This window comes from Sinocyclocheilus anshuiensis, unplaced genomic scaffold (assembly GCF_001515605.1).
Source record: "Sinocyclocheilus anshuiensis isolate Anshui unplaced genomic scaffold, SAMN03320099.WGS_v1.1 scaffold694, whole genome shotgun sequence".
In the NCBI taxonomy this organism is placed as follows: domain Eukaryota; kingdom Metazoa; phylum Chordata; class Actinopteri; order Cypriniformes; family Cyprinidae; genus Sinocyclocheilus; species Sinocyclocheilus anshuiensis.
Window position 1 is genome coordinate 2,213,622 of NW_015542477.1, and position 25,288 is coordinate 2,238,909.

The 25,288-nt window shown below is 36.6% G+C and overlaps 1 protein-coding gene across 1 annotated transcript in view; it reads left to right on the top strand.

Annotated features, from left to right (window-relative positions):
- The window catches only part of LOC107693962 (E3 ubiquitin-protein ligase CBL-B-like), a 70,525-nt gene that overhangs the window by 26,847 nt on the left and 18,390 nt on the right, over positions 1-25,288 (top strand). Inside the window, exons 4-6 of the mRNA XM_016493544.1 lie at positions 10,725-10,871; positions 20,557-20,713; positions 22,875-22,996. Of these exons, the coding sequence (XP_016349030.1) occupies positions 10,725-10,871; positions 20,557-20,713; positions 22,875-22,996 (426 nt within the window). The remainder of the gene's footprint in view (positions 1-10,724; positions 10,872-20,556; positions 20,714-22,874; positions 22,997-25,288) is intronic.

The following is a 25,288-nucleotide window of genomic DNA, read 5'->3' on the forward strand; positions in this document are numbered from 1 at the left end:
AGATGTATGCATGTCCACACACAGTTTAATTTAATCACATGGTCTTTCAAGATTTCTCCCCCATACACGCACAGCACAATAACAGAGTAGTGGTACTGGTAGTGCAACAGTGGCAGACACAATGTTGTTTTGTTTGAGTTTCAGTGAAGCACAAGACAAACAGTCTGAGCTGTTCTACGGACCGTAATCTTCTGCTGTCAGCACACGAGCCATGTGAGATGTGTAGCTCTGTGTGTGTTTGTTTCTCTGTGTGTGTGTGTGTGTGTGTATGCAGTGTTCTGTGTTAATTCCTGTTCCTGTTTGTTCTTGAATTCTTGTCCATATTTTGTGTACGTGTTAATACTTTGTGTTCTCACAGTTGTTCAAGTGCAGTGTGAAAGAGTTGGCTTGTGTTTAGCTTAACTTCTTCTGCTCTCTTTAATGAGAGTTTCATTACCACAGACACTCATGACTTTCACGTGCTGATTTGCATTTTACTGATCTTGAGTTTCCGTTTCCCAAACTGTTTTTTGATCATTAAAATTGATTACGATACCCACACAAAAGAAAAAAATTATATCCATTTAAATATATTTGTGTATTATTTATATGCATCATACCACTACATTTTTATCATATGCAAATTATGCAATTTATTTGCATGTATTCAAATATTAACCTCAGTCAAAAGTTAAAAATAGAGAACAAGAAAACCATGTATATCAGTAACCTGAATTTTACATGAATCTATATCTACGATACCTACGATAATTTATAAACTGTAGAGGAATCAAGCTGGGTGAGATTTGACGGTAAGAATTTGTCATTTGAAGACGTAAGAGTAGACCAAACATACTCACGTACACATTTCTAACCACCATCTGGCAGAGAGAGAGTGTCATTGTCTTTGAACCACTCAGAGGTGATAGAATCCCTCTAAAATCTATCAGTCTATTAGCTCTGAGAGCTGATGGGGAGGAGCCAATCACAGTTCCCTTTGTGATGGCTGACCGATGCACGTATGCATGCACACATACACATGCACACACACTTCAGGCCTAAACTAATCAATAAAAAAACCCCATTCTTCTGACATTAAATGTGTCCATCGCTATATATATTTATGTTTTTGAACAAATATTAATTTGGTATGATATCTAACCTAATAAATAGCATGGCAAGTTTATTACCCTTCTGGTTTTTCAGATAATATTCTGCTGAAAGTAGATTTGAGTCAATATGTCGATGTGGTGGGAATGTCGGAATTGATTTCTGTCCTGCACATCTCTCTTTCTCTTTCACTCCCACTCTCTTTTTTCCCTCTCATGCTTTCATTCTTTTTATCTTTAATGAATCGGTGTGTTGTTATGAATAGAGGTCAAAGGTAGTGGTGCTTTAACACAAAGTTGATATAAAAATAAAATTAAAATTAAAATAATGTAGATGCATTGATGCCGTTTTGAAGCAATATTTACAAAGAATTTTATTTTATATAACTTTTATAAATTATAAATTTTATTATATAATTAATGTGTGCATGTGTATATCTGTATCTATGTACAGTATGTCTATCTAGTATATTTAGTGTTTATATAGGTGTATGTGTGTGTCTGTGTGTATAAATATACTATATTTATAATATATAATAATATGTGTGTGTATATATTAAAATAATCTTAAGTTATTTTTGCTTTGGTGTCGAAATTTGTTATTGAAATTAGTTACATTTTACACTCTAAAAAATGCTGGGTTGTTTCAACCCAACTTTGGTATTGATATTTAATAAAGTTTACAGTGATACTGTGAAGAATACTTTGTAGCAGTCAGGGCAGTGTGCCCGTCCCACGACAGGCCGTTGAAATGAAGTGCACATGGGCTACTTGCCCAGCTCTCAACAAATGTATAATTTGTAACACTGAAGGCTGAAGTCGAGGGAGTAGATGGGACACAAAACAAAGAGATGGGGTTGTGCAGGATGTGGTAGGAGTATATCAAAAAAGGTTTGATTGGCAGGGTTGGGTTAGGGGGATTTCTGCAGGGGACAAGCCCTGTCTGCACTCACCACCCCCTTTTTCATTTCCTCAGGCACATGTGTCCTCCCTTTCCCCTGAGACAGACCTTAACCAGGCAGTGGTCTAATGAGACAGAATTGTCCCCAGTCTTTGTTTTGATTGGCACAAGGCAGTTTTCTCCAGACATTCGCACACACAAACAGCCCCGGCAGCTTATCCCTCTGAAACAGAGACAGAAAAGCCTGGAATTAATATTCTTATACCCCCAACTTCAAAGAGAATCTTGTCTCTTAGATTTCATCTTTGAGTCTGAGAGAGTCTGCTGCATACAGAGAGAGCTGCGTGACAACGTTGAGACAAAATGGTGGACAGTTTTAATCTCGTCTTAATCAATGAAATTAACAAGTTATTAAAATTAATTTTATTATTTATTTATTTATTTTACAGTTGAAAAAGAAAAGAAATGGCACTGCAGTATATGCACTAACAGTGTTTTTAGAAGAATCCAGAAATGTATAGTAAATTGAAGCTGAACACCAATAAACTGAACTTCTTTATGTTCAGGCAAGTAAGAATGTGTAACTAGCTTTGTAAAACATGCCATATATAAAGTACCACATAACAATAACTTTAAAAATTAGCTAAAATTTGCGGAAACTCATTAAAATATTACTTTCAGGACTGTATTTTTTATTGATATTCACAATCTTATATTTATTAGAAGCTTAGGTTTTCACAACAGTTTAACATGTTTTATGTTCATGAATGTTTTATATGTTGACAAGTTTACATTAATTAATATCCGTGCATTTTTTTATATTTGGTTAAAATTTGGTCTATTAAAGTTTGCACGTTTCCATTATTTTGGGCTTTAACATTAACTAAAATGTTGTTTTCATGAACATTGAAACATTTTTAAATAACTTCAGTCTGTTTTACTCTAAATTTTAAAATAACGTGGAGTTTTGTTGAGAATAAAATGAACTGAAATGAAAGAATATGACATCATGAAGTAATAAAGAACATTAGCCAAAAGACAAAAAAAATAAGATTATAAAAAATGGTGTGGAATTGAACAGTGTTGGTGGGTTAGTCTCCTCCATTCTACATCCCTGTGTTCAGGAGCTCCCCAAGGCTCTGTACTCGGCCCAACTAAACTGATTCCTCTTCACTCTGAGGCATTGAACTTGACCTTTTAATTACACACATCACGCCCAAGACTCCTGCATGGTTGAACAGGCTGATGTGCTCTGCTCTCCTTTAGTCTCTTTTCTCGTAATCGAACTGATTGTCGTGTAATTTGAGCTTGCACTTTGCATCTGTACTGCTGTGAGCGGCAGGGAACGCCTGCTGTCTCTGAGGACTCATTATAGAAAGATAATGAGATTGAAATTGCTCTTTTATAGAAATTGTTTTGCCCCACAATTTTGTGTTTATAAGATTGTGGGTAATATCCTACATACACTCACCGTTATCTCTGCCATGTAGTCTTTTTTTTAACGAGCATTTATTTCGGTGTACATGGAATTAGTGAATTTAGCATAAAGAGAGGGAGGATTTACTAATAAGCACATGAAATATTCCGGCCACATGAATTTGTGTTTGGCAGTATTTGCATATTAATGATTTAGCTCTGAGCAGAGGCACACATTACCATTTAATTATTTGAATATTTTTTCATTAGATTGCATAAGCTGTGAATCTGTTTACATTGGACTTCTTTAATAAAACATGCATTGCCTCATATGAAATGAATGAATGAAGCTCTGTTGCCTTTTGTAAAAGCTCTGTGTATTTCAACTCACAAAGCTCTTACTGTATCAGAGGAACAATATTTTTTAATTAGATTGCATAAGCTGTGAATCTGTTTACATTGGACTTCTTTAATAAAACATGCATTGCCTCATATGAAATGAATGAAGCTCTGTTGCCTTTTGTAAAAGCTCTGTGTATTTCAACTCACAAAGCTCTTACTGTATCAGAGGAACTGCAGCACTTCAGACAGGATAGACTTAGGCGATAGAAACAGAGACAAAATGATGAGAATAAAACTTTGAAATGAGATTAAGGGTGTCTCATAACTTCTAACGGATCGTCTGTGTCTTAAGCCCTCGGCAGCCATCAGAAGTTTCTTTAGTGTCTGTTATTTTCTGACAGCATTTGCGTTGTTTTGCGAGTAGTGGCAGTTTCTTTTTAAGGTTGAGAGATGTTTGTTTACTCTGTTTTCTTCGCACCACAGCCAGACTGTTAAAACTCATCTCAACCCCAAATTTTAGCTTTTTTTCTACCAGGTTTCTAGAAGTGGACTCACAAAGCTCTTACTGTATCAGAGGAACTGCAGCACTTCAGACAGGATAGACTTAGGCGATAGAAACAGAGACAAAATGATGAGAATAAAACTTTGAAATGAGATTAAGGGTGTCTCATAACTTCTAACGGATCGTCTGTGTCTTAAGCCCTCGGCAGCCATCAGAAGTTTCTTTAGTGTCTGTTATTTTCTGACAGCATTTGCGTTGTTTTGCGAGTAGTGGCAGTTTCTTTTTAAGGTTGAGAGATGTTTGTTTACTCTGTTTTCTTCGCACCACAGCCAGACTGTTAAAACTCATCTCAACCCCAAATTTTAGCTTTTTTTCTACCAGGTTTCTAGAAGTGGAAATGCATAAAGACATAAGGGCGAAGGTTATGGCTGAGGTAACTATCAGGAAGAGCTCCTCAGAAGACCACCACTGTGTGAACCTACATTCTGCTCGTCGCCCTCTCTGTCGGTTTCATTGAAGCTGAAAATGCCCCCTGCTGTTGATATGAGTGCGAAGAGGTGGCAAAATGCTCTGTTTTTAAAGGCAGAACTGAATAGATGTCCATCTTTTGATGCAGCAAATAAAAATACTAAATAAATACTTTGATATGTCCTAGGTATTGCTCTTTTTCTCATTCTTTGCCAGTCTGCAGGTTTTTTATGCCTTTATTGTCTGCCAAGGAAAAATTGTAAATCTGCCTGGTGAAAATTGGAAAACGATTGCTTAGAAAAGTAATAACACACCTCTCACCTCACCTCTCTCTAACACACAATTTGAGGTATCACTCATGTCTGTAGCACAAACTTTTGGTTAAGTGTTGCAGTTCCTGTTTTTCTTCCTCCCTTTTGTCTTCTTAATGCCCAAACCGTTCATTTAAAAAAGTTGAACAATACAGTTACTGGAATCCCATCAGTTTTTCATGTACGTGTTCAAAGCAGCAGAGTTGGAGTGGATTAGTGTGTACGTGTGTGTGTGTGTGTGTGTGTGTGTGTGTGTGTGTGTGTGTGTGTGTGTGTGTGTGTGTGATTAAACTTTAAAATGTGTTAAAATAGCAAACAGTTATATTAAATTGTAATAATAGTTCTGATATTGTCTCACTTTCTCAGCTGTTTTGCAGTGCAGTGACACATGTACATGCCTCTTGAAAGTGACTCTCGAGCTTCCAGAGAGCATGATGGGTGCTTGACTGGGCTGGTGGGAGGTCTCTGTCTCTCTCACTTTAGCTGTTGCTTTCTCTTTGCCGTAATGGTTAGGCTGTTAATCAAATCAATGCCTGGTCTCTGAATGGCCATCACATGTGCAAGTAATAGTTCAGTACTGAAACTACCTTTATGGCCCTGTACTTGACACTCCCTGATGAGGACCTTTAGACCCGACTGCAATGAAGTACTTTACGCGATCACACTTCATTAACACTAACGGCACGGGCTTGACGTTTTTTATGAGCTAACCACGATTGTGTTTTGATGTTGCTTTGTAGTCATAGATGTTGAAGAAAACATATTTTAGGGATATTTCTCTTGTATTCCAGCGGGATTGGAATATAATAACAGTCGTTGAGAACCATGGTTCATTTTGCAAACTGCCAATAATGCTGTGGTGGCCTTTTAACATGACGTTGGAGTACGATTGAACTTAGGAGCTTTATGAGATGTGACCCCTCATATAAAACTCCTCATATTCAAGACTTTGCTTCATGTTTCCTTTCGGGACGTTCTGCATATGGAGCAGCCAAAATGCAGAAAATGGAAACTCACTGGACCACTCTACAGCAGACATGTGGCACCATCCTGATCTGAAACACACTCACATGTGTGTGTGTTTCAGTGTGTATGGGGGGTAGTTATTAGAGGTCTCGACTAAAAATCCAGACAGATTGCTTGAACGTAATTGAAGGCTGAAAATAAAGGCTCTCCAGAGTCATTTCACAGTTTTCCCCTCCTCGGATGAACCCCAACCCCAGCACTCTACCATTATCTGCAATTACCATAAAATCATCTGTGTTCAAATACAGCACTGTCATCCTCCATCTCCCAATAATATATGATGTTTTATGGGGTTTCATTCAGAAAGGCAGGAGTCATCCAGTCCGCAGAGCACACACAGGAAGCACTGAGGGTTTGGAGAGTTCACTGAGATTTTGGTAGGAAGTCTGGCTCTCTGGTCTGGCCACTAAGATATCAGCGTCGTGATTCAACAGCAGGAATAGTAGTGCAGTAGAGCAGCATGCCTAATGCAATAACTGACTGCATATTTCATTTCATTTCATAATTCAGCTCCTGTCACTGCTGCTTTTTAAGTTTCTCAACAGGTTCACTGCAAACAAAGCGTATGCTGCTTTTAGACCAGTCACATGGTGCTGCTTATGTGAACCCAGAGCCACCATTTCTGTTCGTTTTCCTTTGACAAACTTCCTTAATAAGCTCAAATGTGAAGTCTTGTTTATTTGTGGTGTTTTCTAAGGCAAGCATCACAATTATTCAATATTCTGCACTATACACATAACTGATACCTCAAATTATGTGGCCTGTTGAGGGTTATTACTTTTATTTTCTAAGCGATCAGACTTATTATTTTCACCTGACAGAGGATATATCTCATAGACACATTGACTTAGATCAACCATTCCAATCAATTTATAGCTTCTTGGTTGTGTCTAGTTGACTCAGACTCTAGAACAACTAAGAAGAAATTACAATTATAAAGAGAAACAGGTCCGCAAAATATCCTGTGTTCTTTCAGCCATTTCCAACATATATTTTGCCTTTGTTTTTTACTTAATTTAAATTATAGATTATAAATTACTTATAATTTGCATATCCCAGATTAAGCTCCAGCCATATCCTGCTGAGCTGTGGTGTTGCATGAGGTAGCGATGTGTCCTATGAAGTCCTGGCTCTGTTGAAGCACACCCCCGCTCCTGTCGATAAGAGGTGAGGCACATAAGAAAAAACCTCATCCGCCCCAGCAGCGCAGAGGGAATTAGCATATGTTAGTTGCCTGTGGGCCGAGATTATTGTTCTGTCTTAAATTCAATTTCTTCTACCTCAGGACAAGCTTCTGTACTAGGATTAACTCTCTCTGAGCATCCGTCACTCAGTGTCCTCAAAGGTACGCTGTCTTCTCCCTGGCTTTGTGGCTAGCGTGTGACATGTTATCAGGCTGTACTGCATGGATCGGGTTTAAATGATTCACGGACTGCTGTGTGTGTCAGAGGTGTTGAAACTTAAATGATCGTTGTGAACTCAACAGTCAGAACACAGGCATCTCTAGGATTCATCCGTGTAATGGTGTCACTCTCTGAGTGGAGTAGATGTTGAAATATTATAATGTAGTTCTCGTGTGACCCACAATCTCTAATTTCCTGTGGAAGTTATGAAGCAAGCAGGTGTGAGTGTGTTTGATGTGGTATGCTGGTAATGGATATGTCGGATGTTAGAGATTAGAGATATATGTGTAAATGTTCTACATATGTGAGCAGGTGAGTTTCAGAGAATCTTATTTAGTCTGATTCACAAACAAATGACTCTTATGAGTCAGTTCGTTTAGAGAATCAACATCTGACTCACGTTCTAAATAGCAAGTTAGTGAAACTTAAATCTATTATTACTAACTTGTTTAATGGCAATGTGTAGTTAGAAAAACATTTTCAACAGTAAAGTAAACGATTAATCAATAAAAAAATGAATTATATTATATATTATATGATATTATATTAATTCATTTAATTGTAATACACTGTATTATTATTGTGTTGCAAACTCTACATTTGCCATGTAAACCAGTCAGCAACACAACTGATTTTATATATATTTGTACATATTTATATATAAATGTGCAAACTATCGTTCATAGGTTCTGAGTTGAATTTTTCAAAAATATTTTTGAGAATTGATTGATTTGATTAAGTATCTTATGCATTTATTTGATCAAAAATACAGTAAATACAGCTGTTTTTTGTTTCATATATTTTTCATATATTTTATATTTTGATGTTCTTCAGGTTCTTTAATGGATAGTAAGTAGAAATATAAATATTTGTAACATTATACATGTCTTTAATGTCACTTTATTTAATTGATTTGTTGCTGAAGTAAAGTAAAAAAACGGAAAGACTCCAAAAGTGTGGTTGTGTGTATTATTATTATAATTATTAGTATAATTTATTTATTTATTTTTATTATTATTAATACAAAGCAAGCCCAGAGTCAGCCCAGCTGGGCTGTTTTAGTTGAGCTTGCCTTTCTCCAGACTGACACCTAATATATATGAATCCCTCAGCAGTTTCAGTGTTACTGCATTAAACAGGGTGATAAATTGAGCAGTGACTCACCGTATTGAAAACTTGAAGACTTAGAGGTATTAACTGAACTGAAGTTTATGGAGAGAAATGTTCTCTGGTGGGTTCATCAGAGACTTATAACGAAATAAAAAGATCCCTTCGGCTAAGTTAGGCTGAAAAGAGCTTTATTGTCTGTATCTGAGGCGAATACCACTGAGAGCTAAGGAAGTTTTTCACACCGGTTAATCACTGACAGTTGTGAGCTGTGATTATGACCAGTGCTTTATAACAACTCTGAAGTAAAATACACCTCCATATTTGACCTCCGGTTCTCATCTGCAGTTTCTCCCTTCTCCCGCCGGTTCTGCATCGCTGCTAATATGCTAATTGCTTTGTCACAGTTATGTTTTGACAGGAAGCTACGCTGATGTAGCAAGCTAATTAATGGGTCTCTAAATACAGCCCGATTTAGACAAGAAATGCAAATGTGACACCGGTGAAAGAAATTGTTTGCGCAGAGCATGACGGTTGGGCCAGATTTTCCTGGGAGCTGCAGGTGCCCAATTGCTGCTTTACAAAACACCACTGTGAGTCCTGAAAGTTGGTGTGTGTTTGTTGTGCCTCCGAGGGGCTAGTTATCTGCCGCTTGCAGCCCGGTTCCTCTTGACCTCCCTCGGGCTGAGTGGCCCCGTGTAATTGAGTGCCACCTGAAAGGTTGTTCTGAAAGGTGGGTTATCTGCCCGCTCTAATCCCACAGGAGAACGGCACAGGGGGAGGAAGTGGACAAGCCCCTGAGGGCTAGAGTCCCTGTCTGCCAGCCATAATGCATTATGGGAGAAGTAATTTAGGGACACAACTTTGAAAGTCTTAATGACTTGTGGTACCTAGAGATGTAGTAACTCATATTTGTTTGCATGTCTGCTGCAGTGTCTGCTTTACGTGAATAAACGAAAAGATGCTAAAGGTTAACATAACAAATCGAAAAAGTATAAGACTCATAAGTTGGGAAGCAACTGATATTGCATGTCCTTGTTTGAAGTATGAAAGAATGGCATAATGAATTGGATCAAGTTAAATGAGCTTTCTTGTATATTTGAGCCTTCTTCCAGTTCAAACGATTCTATAAAAAGATTGAAGAAAATTAGTTTGAGAATCAGACATCATTTATCTGCATTCCAATTATGTAATTAATGAAATTATGAATGAACTACAAACTTATGAAACATTGTTACTGACGTGAAAGCAATGCTATACGTAATATAAAACTGTTGATTTATAGACATTGGCTATAAGTTTGTAAGTTTACAAACAATGTTTCAATGTTATTAATGCAAATTTGATTAATTTGATTATTTTTATTGCAACACATACATACACAAATTTATGGGATTTTTTCTTTTTATATTTAAAAATTAAAAATGTAATTAAAATAATTATTAAAAACATGTCATATTTTAAATCTAACAATAAAAATAATATATATATATACAGTGGGTACGGAAAGTATTCAGACCCCCTTCAATTTTTCACTCTGTTATATTGAAAGTAATATGTATTTATTTATTATGTATTTTATTGTATGTATTTATGTATTTTATTATGCATTTACTAAATAATAATAATGATCATCTTCCGCATTTTTTATTACATTAGTTGCAATGCTTTACGGGATGGTAGGTCATGCTAATAATGTCTGATTTGCAAATTGATTGTATAGTCAAATAATTGATTTTGTATAATAATAATAATAATAATAATAATAATAATAATAGAAGTATTTTAGAAATATATTTTGCAACACTACACCTCTGTAGACAATCGGTCATCATCTTCTTGCAGTGTTCATCTGCAACAGGAGCAGATCATCTCTGTTCTGTTGGCCGAAGCCCAGTGAGCTTTTGTTTTCTGTTGTGGCTCCGACATGCCCTTCAGACTGCGTGCATCAGATTGCACTGTATCCTCATGCTGTTTGAACGGCACATTAACTTTAATTAACTTCCAGACAAGCTCAAGGACAAGAAACTCGCCCAATAGAGAATGCTTGAGAGTTCACTTTTCTCTCTGTGTGTGTACACTTACACTGACTGCTGATTTCCTGTCTGTTTAATGTACTGACCCTGTGCTTTTGCCTTTGTTCGTCTCGTTCTCTTGCAGGCGGAACCTCACCAAGCTCTCACTGATCTTCAGTCACATGTTGGCCGAGATCAAAGCCATCTTTCCAGGTGGACAGTTCCAAGGAGACACATTCCGCATTACTAAGGCAGACGCCGCCGATTTTTGGAGAAGGTCTTTTGGCGAAAAGTACGTTTTCTTCTCATTTCAAGATGCATGTGCCAAATCAGATCTGATCTTTCCAGTTTTCATTACAGCTCCAATCAATTAAAGCTCTTTGTCATCGAGAAATGCCTTTTCTCTCCTCCATTTAGTAGCGAATAAGTGGGGTGAACTGTCTGGTCATGTGCTGGAGTGCTGCTCTTGAGTCAGGCCTGTGATTTAGCATACATCTGCACACTAAACCAGACATGCTGATGGCTTTCCTAACTGCTCTAGTCAGCATTTGAGAGGTGAAGGTCACTGGTTAGTTGATTTTTTTTTCAGGCTAATTAAGAGCATTAAGGTTTTTTTGCCTCTTAATGCTGGAATATGAGGTTTCTCAGACAGCTTGACCAACCTGGGCTTGTTTGCTGGGAAGAGTTTCAGTTTGCTCTACTGCCAGTTTATAAATATAGATACAGAAAGAGATAATGCTGTGACAGTTCATGCTAGTCTATTAGTAAGTTTGGCTAGTTCAGGGATCCGGGTACCCCAGGGTATGCTAGGTGGTCCATGAAAGAGAAAATGCTAATAAATAAAAGCATTAATAAAATGGAAAGTAAATTACAGAATTACAGAAAAATCACAGAATTCGACATCATTATAGTTTTATTCTGCATTATTGAAACTTTTCATTTCATTCTGTTTACAGACTTAGCTTTGTGTGTTGTGTTATGTAGTTTTAACAGTGCTCTAACAAATTAATACTTAATAAAACAGAATATTTTTTCCAGAAAATATTTTATGCACTTTAAAAAATAAAATAAAAATTTCTACAGAAAAACGCACATTTGGCAACACCTTAGATTAAGTAACACATATTCACTATTAATTAAGTGTTTTACCACAGTAAACTCTTACTTACTGCATATTTATAGTAAGATAGTTGTCGTAGTAGTTATGTTTAGATATTGAGTCGGGTTAAAGGGTTAATTCATCCAAAATCGAAAATTCTGTTATTAATTACTCACCCTCAAGTCGTTCCAAACCCGTAAGACCTTCGTTCATCTTCGGAACACAAATTAAGATATTTTTGATTAAATCCGAGCGCTTTCTGACCCTCCATAGACAGCAACACAACTGCAATGTTTCCAGGTCCAGAAACGTAGCAAGGACATCGGTAAAATAGTCCATGTGACATCAGTGGTTCAACCGTAATTTTACGAAGCTACGAGAATACTTTTTTGTGCGCAAAGAAAACAAAAATAAGGACTTTATTCAACAATTCTTCTTCTCCTCATTCCATCTGCAGCGCGAGCCGCCATTGTGGAGAGACTATCACAACGCATGCACTGGCTTCCGGTTCATGTAAAAAACGCAATTTTGGGTGAACTAACCCTTTAAGGGATCTAGAATATGGTCATACAAAACAAGGCATTAATATGTGCTAGGGCTGTCAAAATGGCTGAAAAACTAAATTCGAATTTTGTACTTGAATATTATCAATATTCGAATTATTTAGAAAAAAAGCTTTTGGCTTCTCTCCTGAGGCCACAAGAGGGCGCATCAAGCAAAATATTACTAATGCATGTTTATTCAAAGCAATAAAATAACACGACTATCTTTGAAAAATGTGCATAATGTTTAAAATAATGTTTATAAACCATAATTAATTAATTAATTAATTAATTAATTAAGTTTCTTAAACAATTAGAAAAAAAACCGCATCATATATGTATGTATAGTTTAATACAAAGGACCGATACTTTTTCTATTTAAAAACATGAGATGCAGTGGGATGGGGAAAAAAATCGCCATAAAGTCTCGAGACATGTTTTTAAAAAGTTGAACTTGCATTTATTTTACATGGCTTTCTAAACCTGCTGCTCTCTTGTGCTAGACATGAGTGCAACGGTGATAGATGTCCCTCTAGATGCCCCTCTGCATTCTGTGTGAATGGCTTAATTTCAGTTTTGCCGTAAACGAAACGAAATTGCTCTAAAACTTAAAAAAAAAAGCATTAAAATCTTGTCTGCCACTGATAAGACTGCCTGACGCACACCTAAAATTCGAATGCAGCGTTTTTACATTCAAATGTGGATTTTTTATTTTAAATTCGACGAATTTTCGAAATTCGAATTTTTTTTGACAAAAAAATGCCATAGCATTATACTACTAATAAACAGCCAATATGCTAGTAATATGCATACTAATAAGTAACTAGTTAATAGTGAATAGTGTTCCCTAATCTAAAGTGTTATTGAAAATATATAGCTGGCATCAAAATGTTAAGAACATTTGTATTAATTTATCTAGATATAATATAATATAAATGTAATATGATATAATATGTATGTAATATAATATGTATGTAATATAATATAATATAATATATATGTAATATGTAAGGAATAACTGACTCAGGTCCATTGAATTATTAGAAAATAATGCACACCCACACATTAGAAAGTGATGTGAAAAGTGGAGTGGCCGTTACATCTCGGGTGTACATTATTTTCTAATAATTCAATGGACCTGAGTCGGTTATTACACTTAAACTATGGTTACCACCCCTCAAGAGATTTTTCAGATGTTGTATTTCAAGATATTCATCAGGTTTTTGTCGTTAAAATGCTCTGGTGTATAGGACTAATTTCTTACGCATCTCATCCCACGCCTCTGTTGCTAATTCCAAAACGTCATTTTAGAGCTAGTAATGGAGGCTGAGCTGTTGATAGCAGACTAATGCAGTTATTAAGTTATTAGAGAGAGAGAGATTAAACGTGTGTGAATTACCTGAGTAATTCAATTACCTGAGTAATTTTGTGGCCAAAACGTGGTAATCATTTGTCATTTTTATTGTTGTTTACCATATTTATTTGCTTGGTCAGTGTCATTTGTGAGTTTTGGTTCTTTTGCTTTTGTAAGACCTTTCAAATAATGGAAATCATTTGGCGAAGTGATATGAACATGTAATGCGGTCAAGACCTGTCTGGAACTATTTTAGCTGTGCCTTTCCCTGAAAATAATTGCATGCCTTAGAACATTGGTATTTAACTAAAATAGTCATGATATTTTTAGTGCAGTGGCTGTGCATCTTTCATTCTATTCCTTTTCTTTTTTTTCCCCGAGTCTATTATGTCTAATATATAGTTTTGCAAATCTCTAGTATGTTGCTGTGAACGTTCTTGCTGTAAGAGACTTTAATTTTGATTATATGAGTTTGTTTGGGGAGTTATTCTTGGATTGTAAGGTTATTTTAATTGCTTCTCCTGAAGCAAGAAAAAATTAAGTAATACTGTGGAATTAAGCTGATTTCCATTCCAAGCACAGCACTCTCCAGATCTTTAAAAGGTGTCGTCCGTTTGCAGATTGCAATGTTTAATTCATTTGCAATCTCTGTGGATGCTGAATATTTGATCTTCTGTTTAATCCAGCAAATCAGAGGGTTAAAGAAAGTGTGAACGTGTGCGTGGATACACAGGCCGTGCTAGGGACAGAAAGGCCTCGTAATGGGGCAGGTGTGATCAGCTATCCCAGAGAGGAAGAGCAAGAGAAGGGGAGAGAGAAAGAGAGATTGAGAGACGGGAAAAGACCAGCGCAGTCTCTAGTGTGTATCTAGTTACCGCTCTGATATATTATAGATTATTATAAAGGTCTACTTCCCGCTCTGTACAGAGGAAGTGTGCATGAGTCATTGATACGAGAAGCAGAGCGGCCTTCCTTCAGCTCTTCTATCTCTGGTTCTCTTGCTCTGTGTGGAAATAGAAAGCTCCTTATGCCATCAATCCTGTGAGCACTAGAGCTCAAATCTGTAGCCTGCAGAGTTAGCTGCTCAGCGAAGGTATATATGCAAGTCTGTGCACGTTTTGTGTACTGAGACAAGATAAATGAACTCGTTTAACATGTACAGTCTGGTCGGGTTGTCTGGATTTGAGAATTTTGAAAAGTTGTAAGGAATAAGATGTATTTCTGATTTCTAGGTCACTGATAGAATAAGTAAATGTGTGACATTGATCATTGGAATTTGGCCAGATGTCCTTGTTTCCGAGTTTTGCGCAAACTTGTAAAGTTCAATTATCTTGATGAAATATAGTCTTGAAAATAAAATTTGTAACGAAGTAGTTTCTATTAATGTTCAGTGACAAATAAGACTGTTTAAGAAAAATATAGTTTAGAACAATTTAAATGCCCCAGTGGGTTTGATTTGGTAGACAGTTTTTTCAAATATTAATAAGCAGTAAAGTACAGTAGTTTTGGCTGCTGAAAATTCAGCTTTGCCATTATAGGAATAAATGAATTTTTAAAATATAATAAAATAGAAAACAGTTATTTTAAGTACTAATAATTTTTCACAATATTGGTGTTTTTATTGTATTTTTGATCAAGTAAATGCAGCCTTGGTGAGAATAAGAGACTTCTTTCAAAAGCGTTAGAAAATCTTACTGAACCCAAAAACTGAGCAGTAATGTAGATTTCTTTCTAAGAAACAATAATCAAATATCATAAACTTTTTCTTTTCAAGAACTTTATTATTTTAATGAGGCTTCTTTTTCTTCATTATGATATCAGGACAGTTGCATCACACTGCATTTTTGACTTTGAAATAACAGAGAAAAAAATGCTCATAGAATTCTTTGTGAATTCATTGAATGTATGAATTGCATATGTAATGTTGTTTTGAATAAATTATTAGACAAGACAAAAAACTTTGCGTCTACTATCGTGTCTTTTGAGGTAAGAAAATGCAAAAAATAAGATGCATTTTTACTAGTAAACTCAGACTTTTGGACCCCACTGTGCATATATATATTTCTAGACCTCTTTGGAAAGATTCTATAAACGTTCTTTGTGAAAACAAGACTGTTGTCGCTGCAGTAATTCATCTAGCAGGTCAGATTGCTCTGAGACTTGAAAGATAATATCAGACCTTATAAGTTCTCTCTCTCTCTCTCTCTCTCTCTCTCTCTCTCTCTCTCTGTGGGTCTCTTGATAATGGAATATAATGCTTTTACTCAGAGTAACCAGAGAATGGAATAAATGTGAAGTCACCTCCCCCTCTCTCATCTGAACACTGTTCTCAGATCAGTTTCAACTCTCAGTCCTCAGAAAGATTTAGCATAGACTATGATGTGCCGACTAACCCCGCCCATACACAGATGCATTAGGCGTGCAGTATTTGATATGCAGATGATATAATGAGGGAAAAATAAGATCTATATGTTCCTCTGCAGTAGCAGCAGGAAGTCTTGCTCACCGTTTCCTCATTATCAGTTCATATTAATGCCCCGCTGTTTCGCTGACTGACGGGTTGAGAAGAGATTTGTTTTCAAGCTAATTTTCCTTATTAAACTCCCTTCTGTCCGCTGAGACTCAAATCTGTTTTAAACTCTCGTTTAAATGCGGTAAGTGGCCAAGGGCCAATAGGAACACCGTTTCCAGTGGCAACACTGAAGGCCACCGGCTGAGATGCCTGTTTTCTGTCTCACTCGGCGGCAACTGTTTAGTGAATTAAAATAATGCACTCGCTGATTTTCTTCTGATAGTACAGGGTATTATCACACAACCGAATCGCCCCAGAGCAAGCACTCGATTCTAAATTTTACCCAATTTGTTTCTCTTAAAGCACAACATGACTTTTTGGAGCCTGTTTGAATAGATGCGGAAATCTGTCTCCTGCCTCATGACCTGCCTCGCTCTGACTCTCCACCCCTTCATTCATTTATTTATTAGCATGATGGTATTATGTGTGTGTCTCTACCTGTCCTGCTTCAGTAATTGGCAAGGACAGGGTCCTTAATGAGCTTCCCTTTGTGTTGTCCACTGAGAGATGCCCTCAGCCCATTAAAAAGTCCTCCTTAATTAAGGGGTCAGCTATTCTAATGAATGTAATTAAACTAGATCTTGTCTTTTTTCATCTGTCCATCACAGAACCAAGCTCAGCTCTCCCGTCCAGCTACAAGTAGACAGTATAAGGAGAAAAAATATGGATGTGTATGGTATTTATGAGCCATTTATTTCTCTACCTCTCAGTAAACTCACCAGATTGATTCATTGTTTTCTTTAGTGCATCGACCGACAGTTTGGAAGTTTATCAGAGGCTAGAGCGAGTTTCCTTATTCCTGGTGATGCATCAGCACTTTTGTGCTGTTTCGCTGTGGTTGCTGATTAATACATATGCAAAACACAGTTTTGTTCTGGAAAAAAGTGGTCAATTCTATGCTGAACTGCAGTGTAATCATGCTGAAGATGCATAATGCACAGAACTCATGACATGATGGAAATGAGTTTGAATGCTGAGATGATAAAGCTTAGGGAAATCAATCTACAAATGACTTATAATTGCCTCTAGCCTACATGTTAAACCTAGTAAATTTTAACATGGAAAACACTGAACAGCACCTTTAAATTGTTGGTCAGATTAAAAAAAAAAAAAAATGTTTGTCTTTTATGCCCACCATGGCTGCATTATATATATAAAAAAACAGTATTTTGAAATATAGCTATTATTATAGTTTAAAATAACTGTTTTCTATTTGAATATGTTTTCAAATGTAATTTACTCCTGTGATGGCAAAGTTGAATTTTCAGCATCATTATTCCCGTCTTCAGTGTCACATGATCCTTCAGAAATTATTCTAATATGCTGATTTGGCACTTAGGAAACATTTCCTATTATTCATGTTTTCTATCTTCTATCTTAATATTTTTTGTAGAAACTGTGATACATTTTTTAGGATTATTTTTTTATTAATAAAAAATTGTAACGTAATATTTTTTAAATAACTAATTAAAATAAAGGATAATTAATCCTTTCTAAATAAAAGAATTAATTTCTTTTTTAAAAATCTGATTTTTTTTTTACATTTAGAGTAATAAATAAGATATGTAATATCTAATAATGTTTGCTTCTAAACCTCCATAAGAGATGGCCCGAGACAACAAATAAATATGTATTTTATTGGTCATATTATTGCGTTTTATCCAAGTGCAATAGTAGTCAAAAGGAAATCATCATTTAGATAATTGGTTAAACGTCTGTGTAAGAAAGGTTTCGCTACGTGTTGAAACTTAACCAACAGGCCACTGCCCTTTCTAATAGGAAATAGCAAAGCTGATGTTTCCTTATTAACCTGCTGCTCTGACTGATTCTGTGTGGATCATCCATGCCATTGTTTCTGACATCCAGATGACGCACTTCTTCTCTTTACTGTCCTGATTAACAGGCTCTGATCCTCATCCAGTATCGCTGTATTTATTTTTGTGTTTTAATCCACAACAGTTTTTACTTCCCAAAAGACTCGGGCTACTTACGAAACCAGAATGTTTCTGGTTTTGGTCCAAAGCTTTCTAAGGAAATCAGCCAACAGAAGTCACAGGATTGATGGGTAATGCCCTCAGGGTGGCTGACACTGTCAGATTGTCAGAATGAAGAGCAGTAGATCCTCTGTTGTTAGTGTGACAAGTCTCTCTTCTTGTCTCACCTGAAGGAACGATATGACTGCTCGACATGCCATTACCCTGAACTGAAGATTTCTGTGTTAACCAAGAAAAGAGAACAGGCATTTAAGAAGCTCTCCTATTGTCTTTTTCTCCTTCCAAGTGTGTGTTTGTGTCTGAAAGTGTTTAGTGGTCAATTTGTGACGGTCAGTGTTTATGAAACTGTTCTTTAGAGAAGTCGAAGCTGAGCATGGGTGGCACTTTTCTCCACATGCTCTGCTATTTACCTCAACCTCCATTTTGTGGCAGTCATAGACCACCAGAGGAATATGTATGACATTTTTACAGTACCTGAATAAGAGTTTACAGTCATAAAGAGTAAGAGATACAGTAAGAGCTTGCATTCTTAGTCATTCTGGAAACTGTGTTGTTTTTATAGAGTGAATGTTCTTAAATGTGTGAGACTTGCACATGCAGCTTTTCAGCAAGTCTGAGTGACCAAGCAACACGTTACCAATCACTCTATCAACGTTCTAGCAACCGCACAGCAACATGTTTACAACAACTCAGAATCATAGATATGTATAGGTAGATGCCACATTTGACCACTCCAGACACTTTGATGTGTCCACCATCTTGAAACGGTCGGTCAACATGTCGTCACTAATTGTAAAAATCATTGAGTTTTCAAAGATGCCACAACCTTGCTTAGCCTCTGGTTGTAAAAACCACTGAATTGAAGAAATGGGAGAAAATTTCCCAGGTGAGAATATGTTGTTGTCTGTTTTTAATATGTATTATCTCAATATTACAGGTTTTTAACTATGGTAACTAATGGTGTAATGGTACACATATTTGTACTGAAAATGTGCGGTATACGGGTCTTTCGGTTCAGTACGCATGTGTACCGAAAAAATACAGCATTGTTTTAACCACTGCACGAGTGGTACTTCATTGTAAACTTCTATTTTTATATTTTGTTACTTTTGATGTAAATTTTTTCCAGGAAATTCAAACAATAAATCCTGTTTTGACGCTCTTTGATGTGGTGTGACAGATCGCTGTATAAACGCCTCAGTTCAATTGGCAGCACGGAGCGCGAGTGAGCGTGATCATTCCTTTCTCTTTACTACTAGTTTTAACGCGAAATAAACATGAATGAACATCTCGTGTTACCTCAGGCGAGTCATCAGTGTCCACAGCTCGTTAGTTCGCTAGAGAAATAAAGTCTAGAGAAGAGCATTATTTAATGCTAATAATATTAGACAATATAATCGTTATATTTAACTTTACCTGTTAGCGATGTCTTAATTATTTCATGGATGTTTAAATAAATCTGTTATGAAACAAGTTATGACAGCCACTGTGTAAATGAAGATATTTCAACAACAAATAGAAATGTTATCATTTGGAAGGTAATTTAAAAACTGCATTATGTGCAATTTATACATTTGCATACATTTTTTAAGTTGATTATTATATTTAAAAATAAATAGTAATTAAATTTAAGTTTAGGCTCTGTTGTTAATTGTAACCTTATAGTAATGTAAAAGGGCTCCCTATAGTTTAGAGCATAAGCTGAGGTAGATTTTTATTCCTAAGAAAATGTTAATTATAATTGAATTTTTAATCAAAGACAGAGCAATTTGTACAGCAAACCACTGTTTAGTAAAAAACAAAACAAAAACAAAAATAATTTTGTTTAGTTTTTTCCCGCTGCTGTACCGAAACCATATCGAAACGTGATGTCAAAGCCGAGGTATTTTCCTAACTTGCTCTTGATTGATCACGAATCAGCTTTGACCTTTCCAATATAGCGGACAGCTTACATGTAGCAACCCATAGACAGACTCTAATAAGGCATCAGCGTATACATATATGTGCTCAGAACAAAATAGCAACACGCTAACAAACACTCAGAACATCCAAGCAACCACATAACAACATGCTAACAACCACCCAAAATGAATCATACCAACAAACAGCTGCTCAGATCACCCTAACAACTGCATAGCAAGATGCTAACAGCTCAGAACACTGTAATATCCGCATAGCAAGATGCTAACAACTACTCAAAACTCCCAACACCCTAGCATCCACATCGCAAATCGCAATGGCCTGACATATTTCTTCAGAAATATCTAGTACTTCAGTGTTTTCACAGGCCAGTGACTGAAGGATCTGATGTCTGATTCAGTTCATGTTTATAGCCCAAAGCTATTGGATGTATTTCGAGAAGGATTTCCACAAGTCTAATCCCAGTGTGCATTTGTGTGTGCTTGTGTGATTCCAGGACAGTAGTGCCATGGAAAATGTTCCGGCAGTGCCTTCATGACGTGCACCCCATCAGCTCCGGGTTGGAGGCCATGGCTCTGAAATCCACCATCGACCTCACCTGCAATGACTACATCTCCGTCTTTGAGTTTGACATCTTTACTCGTCTTTTCCAGGTAACCCCAAACCTCTCACCTCCCACAACCCCATCCAAGTTTTGAGTTTCTCTCGAATTCTCAACACGACAAACACGCATTAGATCTGCTAATATCAAGCTAACATTTAAATGTCAACTACTTTCTAAAAGCAGCTAATCGTAATAACGAAAGCAATACAGAAGGATCACCCTTGTTTTTCTCTCACTCCGGCGTGGGTCGATCTACTCATTCTGAGGAGAAATCCTGTACACAGATAACCACATGTTTAAATTGAAAACATCAAAATGTCTCGATGTTTTGTAGTCATCACGATGGAAAATAGCGCGAACACTGGGGGATCACCTCTGAGTGAGTGTCTCGTGGGAGGTTTGTTTTACGCAGAGGAATCCCTTAGTGAGAAAAACACACCTCATCCTTAACCACAACACACACGCTTACAAACCTGTTCTTGCACAAGCCTTATTACGTATCGGCTGCAAAACACCCACTTTTTTGTCTACCTACTCAAGTCTTTGGTGCAAAAAAAATACTGAAATTCCCAGAAATGTGCTGGAAGGACCCACATCGTTTCATTAGCGTGGATTTGTTTATGCGTGTGAGTCAATCAGTGAGCAATATGGAGTTTTTATCTCATGCCGTGCTTCTAATCGTGACCTTCCTCAGCTGAATCACCACTCATGACCCCCGCTACCTTACAGCCAAAGCCAACAAAACTACACCCTGCTCATTTGAACATCCAAAACTCTGTCCCTTTGTAGCCCTGCTGCAGATTTTTGGGAATTGCTTAAGTCTGGATTGCTTATGCTTGTATGGGAAAGAGGAAACAGCACAAACTTTTTTTTTTTCTCCCACAGTATCGAGAGTCCCATCTGCTTTTCATTTAGTTCTGACATGTCAAGATGAGTTTATTTAAGAATGTACAAAGACACAAAAAGTATCAGGCCTTTAAGTCACTCTTGTCATTGTATTAAGTCAGGCTTTTCAAATTGCAGACCAGGGGCCATTAAATGGTACTAGGAGGTTTACTGAAAATGTGTAATAAAATATGTTTTTAGGGTTATCAGAATGAATGTGTTAACTTAATATATTATGTGCATAATAAGTAAATATTTTAAATAAAATTATTTAAATTGAAAAACTTTTTCTTATTTTTTTTATCTAACATTAGGAATTAACTTAATAAAAAGTAAATGTTTCTCAATTATATTTTATTAATTTGGCTTTAATGCAGTGACAGTATAAAAGCTAATTATTTAATTTGCTTAATTTTAATAAAATATCTTTAAAATGATCACTTATTTTTGTCACATAAACAGGTCTTTATACATTAAAAAAAATGTTTTTTTTCAATTTAGGCAGCGGGTTATCATATTTGGGAGTTCTTACAATGAAAAAACCTTGCATTAGATAATACAATGCAAAACAAACAGCATCTGCAAAGAAATTATGGTCGATCTCTTCTTGGAACTACAGTAAAATTTTCTTTTGATTTTTAATGGATGAAATCACTTACCTAATACCATTGTGCATTAACTATAGCCATGTCCAATGAACCTTTGACAACCAGAAAGCATCCAAATACTTGTTTTCTACATTTTAAACAGCACATTTATTAGTTTGTAATTTAAAACACTTATTTTTGTTAAATATTTAGTTTGAAGTGTGTTTGGGATTTTCTTCAAAATAAATTGCACATGGTTAGATTTTTTTTTTAGTTATTTATTTTAGTTTTATGCAACATTCGTACATTTTTAACTGTGACAGGTGCTTTTGTCGACATTTTAAGCAGCACATTTATTATTTTATAATTTAAAACACTTTTTTGCTTAATGTTTAGTTTGAAACATGTATTAGTGCTGTTTCTTTAAGAAAATAAATAGTGCAAAAACACTTGATGTAATTATAATATCAATTATATTTTATCTGCGACTTAAGTGTTCATTGCTTGTAGATGGTTGTAAATCCAACTACAAGGAACAGTTGTGTATTTAGTTTAGTTGGTGTGTTACAGCTTTGTTAATTTAATCTTCTGAAAGGTCAGTAATGGTAAAAATGCAGTGTACTGTATGCTGGCGCACTCCAGTCTGACTTCTGTTGTTTGAGCTCTTTGCAGTAATAAAAGATTACGTGCTTCCTAAACCCACCACCTTTCTCTCTAATTTACTTCTCTCTCCTGTAGCCGTGGGGCTCAATCCTGAGGAACTGGAACTTCCTGGCAGTCACGCACCCGGGCTACATGGCCTTTCTGACGTACGATGAAGTGAAGGCACGTCTGCAGAAGTACATCAACAAACCTGGCAGGTACAGACTAGTCTGTGTACAACTGGGTGGCTTTAATAGACGCACCATCTGCTGCGTGGCGCGCCGGGCCAGCCAGCTGTTTTTCTCCAGTCTGGCAGGCGACCCCGCTTGCATGGGAAAGTGGGCGAGGTGGAGACGTTAGCTTATTACAGGAGGCTCTTTGTCTGCGCTTCTGCGCTCTTGTTTGTCATTTAGCATGCTCTGGTCTAGCAGCTAGGATTAGTGTAACCTGGAAATGAACCCCTGACCTTTGCATTGGCAGCCTAGATAGTACGCTAAGGGTGCCGGACAGTGCCGCAGGGAGACAGAGGTAGTTAAATCCAGTCTGTTTGGATTAGCTGATTAGAGAAACAGCATCGCATCTGCGCCAAAACAACTCGAGGTCCAGAGCCAGACGGCAGGCGCGATTACACACTGGTTAGAGTCGTTTAACGCAACAGCAAGATAATAACGAGGCCATAAAATAAGAAACTTTATGGGAATGGATTCCCACTGTTTGATTTTCACCAGGAAGATGGGCCGATTTAAAGGGCTGATGTGGGTTGGAGAGATGTGGCTGAACAAACAGAAGGAAGTCGAGGATGGTGGGTGGTCGAGCAGAACTGTATGCAAATACCAATCTACTGAAGAGAAGCAGCAGCTGTGTGTGTGTGCGGTTCAAGAAGGTCATGGCGGCACCCAAGGGGACTATATGTGTTTCACGCTGAGCGTCTACCCGTAACCATCACCTGGCAAAATCGAGCTTTTGACACGCTGGATGTCATTTTCATGTTTATATCAGGGCAGTGTGACGTGAGAGGCAGGGCTCATTAGTGCGGAAACACACACTCGCTGCCTCAGTGGTCACAGCAGATCGGAGCTTTTTATGATCTGTTTGTGTGTGATGACTCTGAGGGTGTTGGCGACTTGGCTTGTTTTCCATGACAATCATCTCCCAGTTCCTTCTCTCTTGACATCCATATTGCGCACTCAGCCTACCAGGACCTGTCTGCCCAGCGCCACAGTGCAGAATATCCTGCTGTGGGATGTTAAATTATCACAGAAAACAAAAACTGATGGCTAGAAGTCTGTTTTTGAAGAATACTCTTGTTGCATGAAAGTAAATGAGGACTGGGGCTGTTAAGCTCCAAAATAACAAAAAAGTGTCATGTGGTAAAATTGGTTTTCTGAAGTCATGTGATAGGATTGTGTGGTGAACATACAGAAATTGAAGTCATTATTCACTGTAATCCTTGATTTCTGTTTTCTTGGCATGTTCATGAGAGAAGTTGCAATGTTTGATTCTTGAACAAATCTTTTTGTTTACTATTTTTTTTTTCCGGTGAATTGCTTGATGAAGTTCATAAAACTAGTTCATGAATCAAACTGAATCAGTTCATGAGTTTAATGTTTGATACTGGAACAAATCATATTTTTGTTTAATAAATTGCTTTATTGCTTTATAATTGCTTTATGATGATTTGTTCATTTGTGATTCATTAACAAATCTTTTGACTCAGTTCTTTTCAATGAATTGCTCGATCCAGTTGACAAAAGATGTCTGAATGATTTATTCATCGATCAAGCCTATTCAGTTCATTAAATTTAATGTCCAATTTATGAGCAAAAGTTCAATATACGATTCATGATTGAATCATTCTTTTCACTCAGTTTTTTTTAATGAATTGCTTGATCCAGTTCACAAAACCATTCTAAATAATTGTTTAATGAATTGAACTGATTCTTCGGGTCACTGGAGTCAATGATCTGGTAATGTCGTCAGTGGTTAACAGCTCACTGGAGGAGAACATTTCAGTGAAATTACTTGAATTTAGTTGTTTCTCACACAAAGCATCATATGACTTCAGAAGACCTATAATGTAAGTCATATGGATCACTTTAATGATATTTAAATGGTAATTTTTCATACCTTTGTTCCACTTCAAAGCTTCAGTCCCCATTCATTCTAATAGCATGGGCATTTTTGTCAAAATTGAATTATGACTAAAAAGGAGTCTCTTAGACTATGATCTGTCCTGTGACAGAGGGTTTTGGGTCAACTATGGTCAGATTTCAAAGATATCAAATCAATTAAAAAAAATCTTTGAAGTTTTTTTTTCAGTTTCCGTGTTTGTGTAGTTACTGCATTTGCCTATCCTATAAATGAAAAGTGTCAAATAAGATGCTAATAGTACATTTTGAAAGTATAAAAGGAAAGGTACTGTAGCAGCTTTCATATTAAACAAAATAGAGAGGAGAGAGAGTGACTGACAGAGAGATGGAGTAATTGGCAGAGAGTTGAGTTGAAAGAGT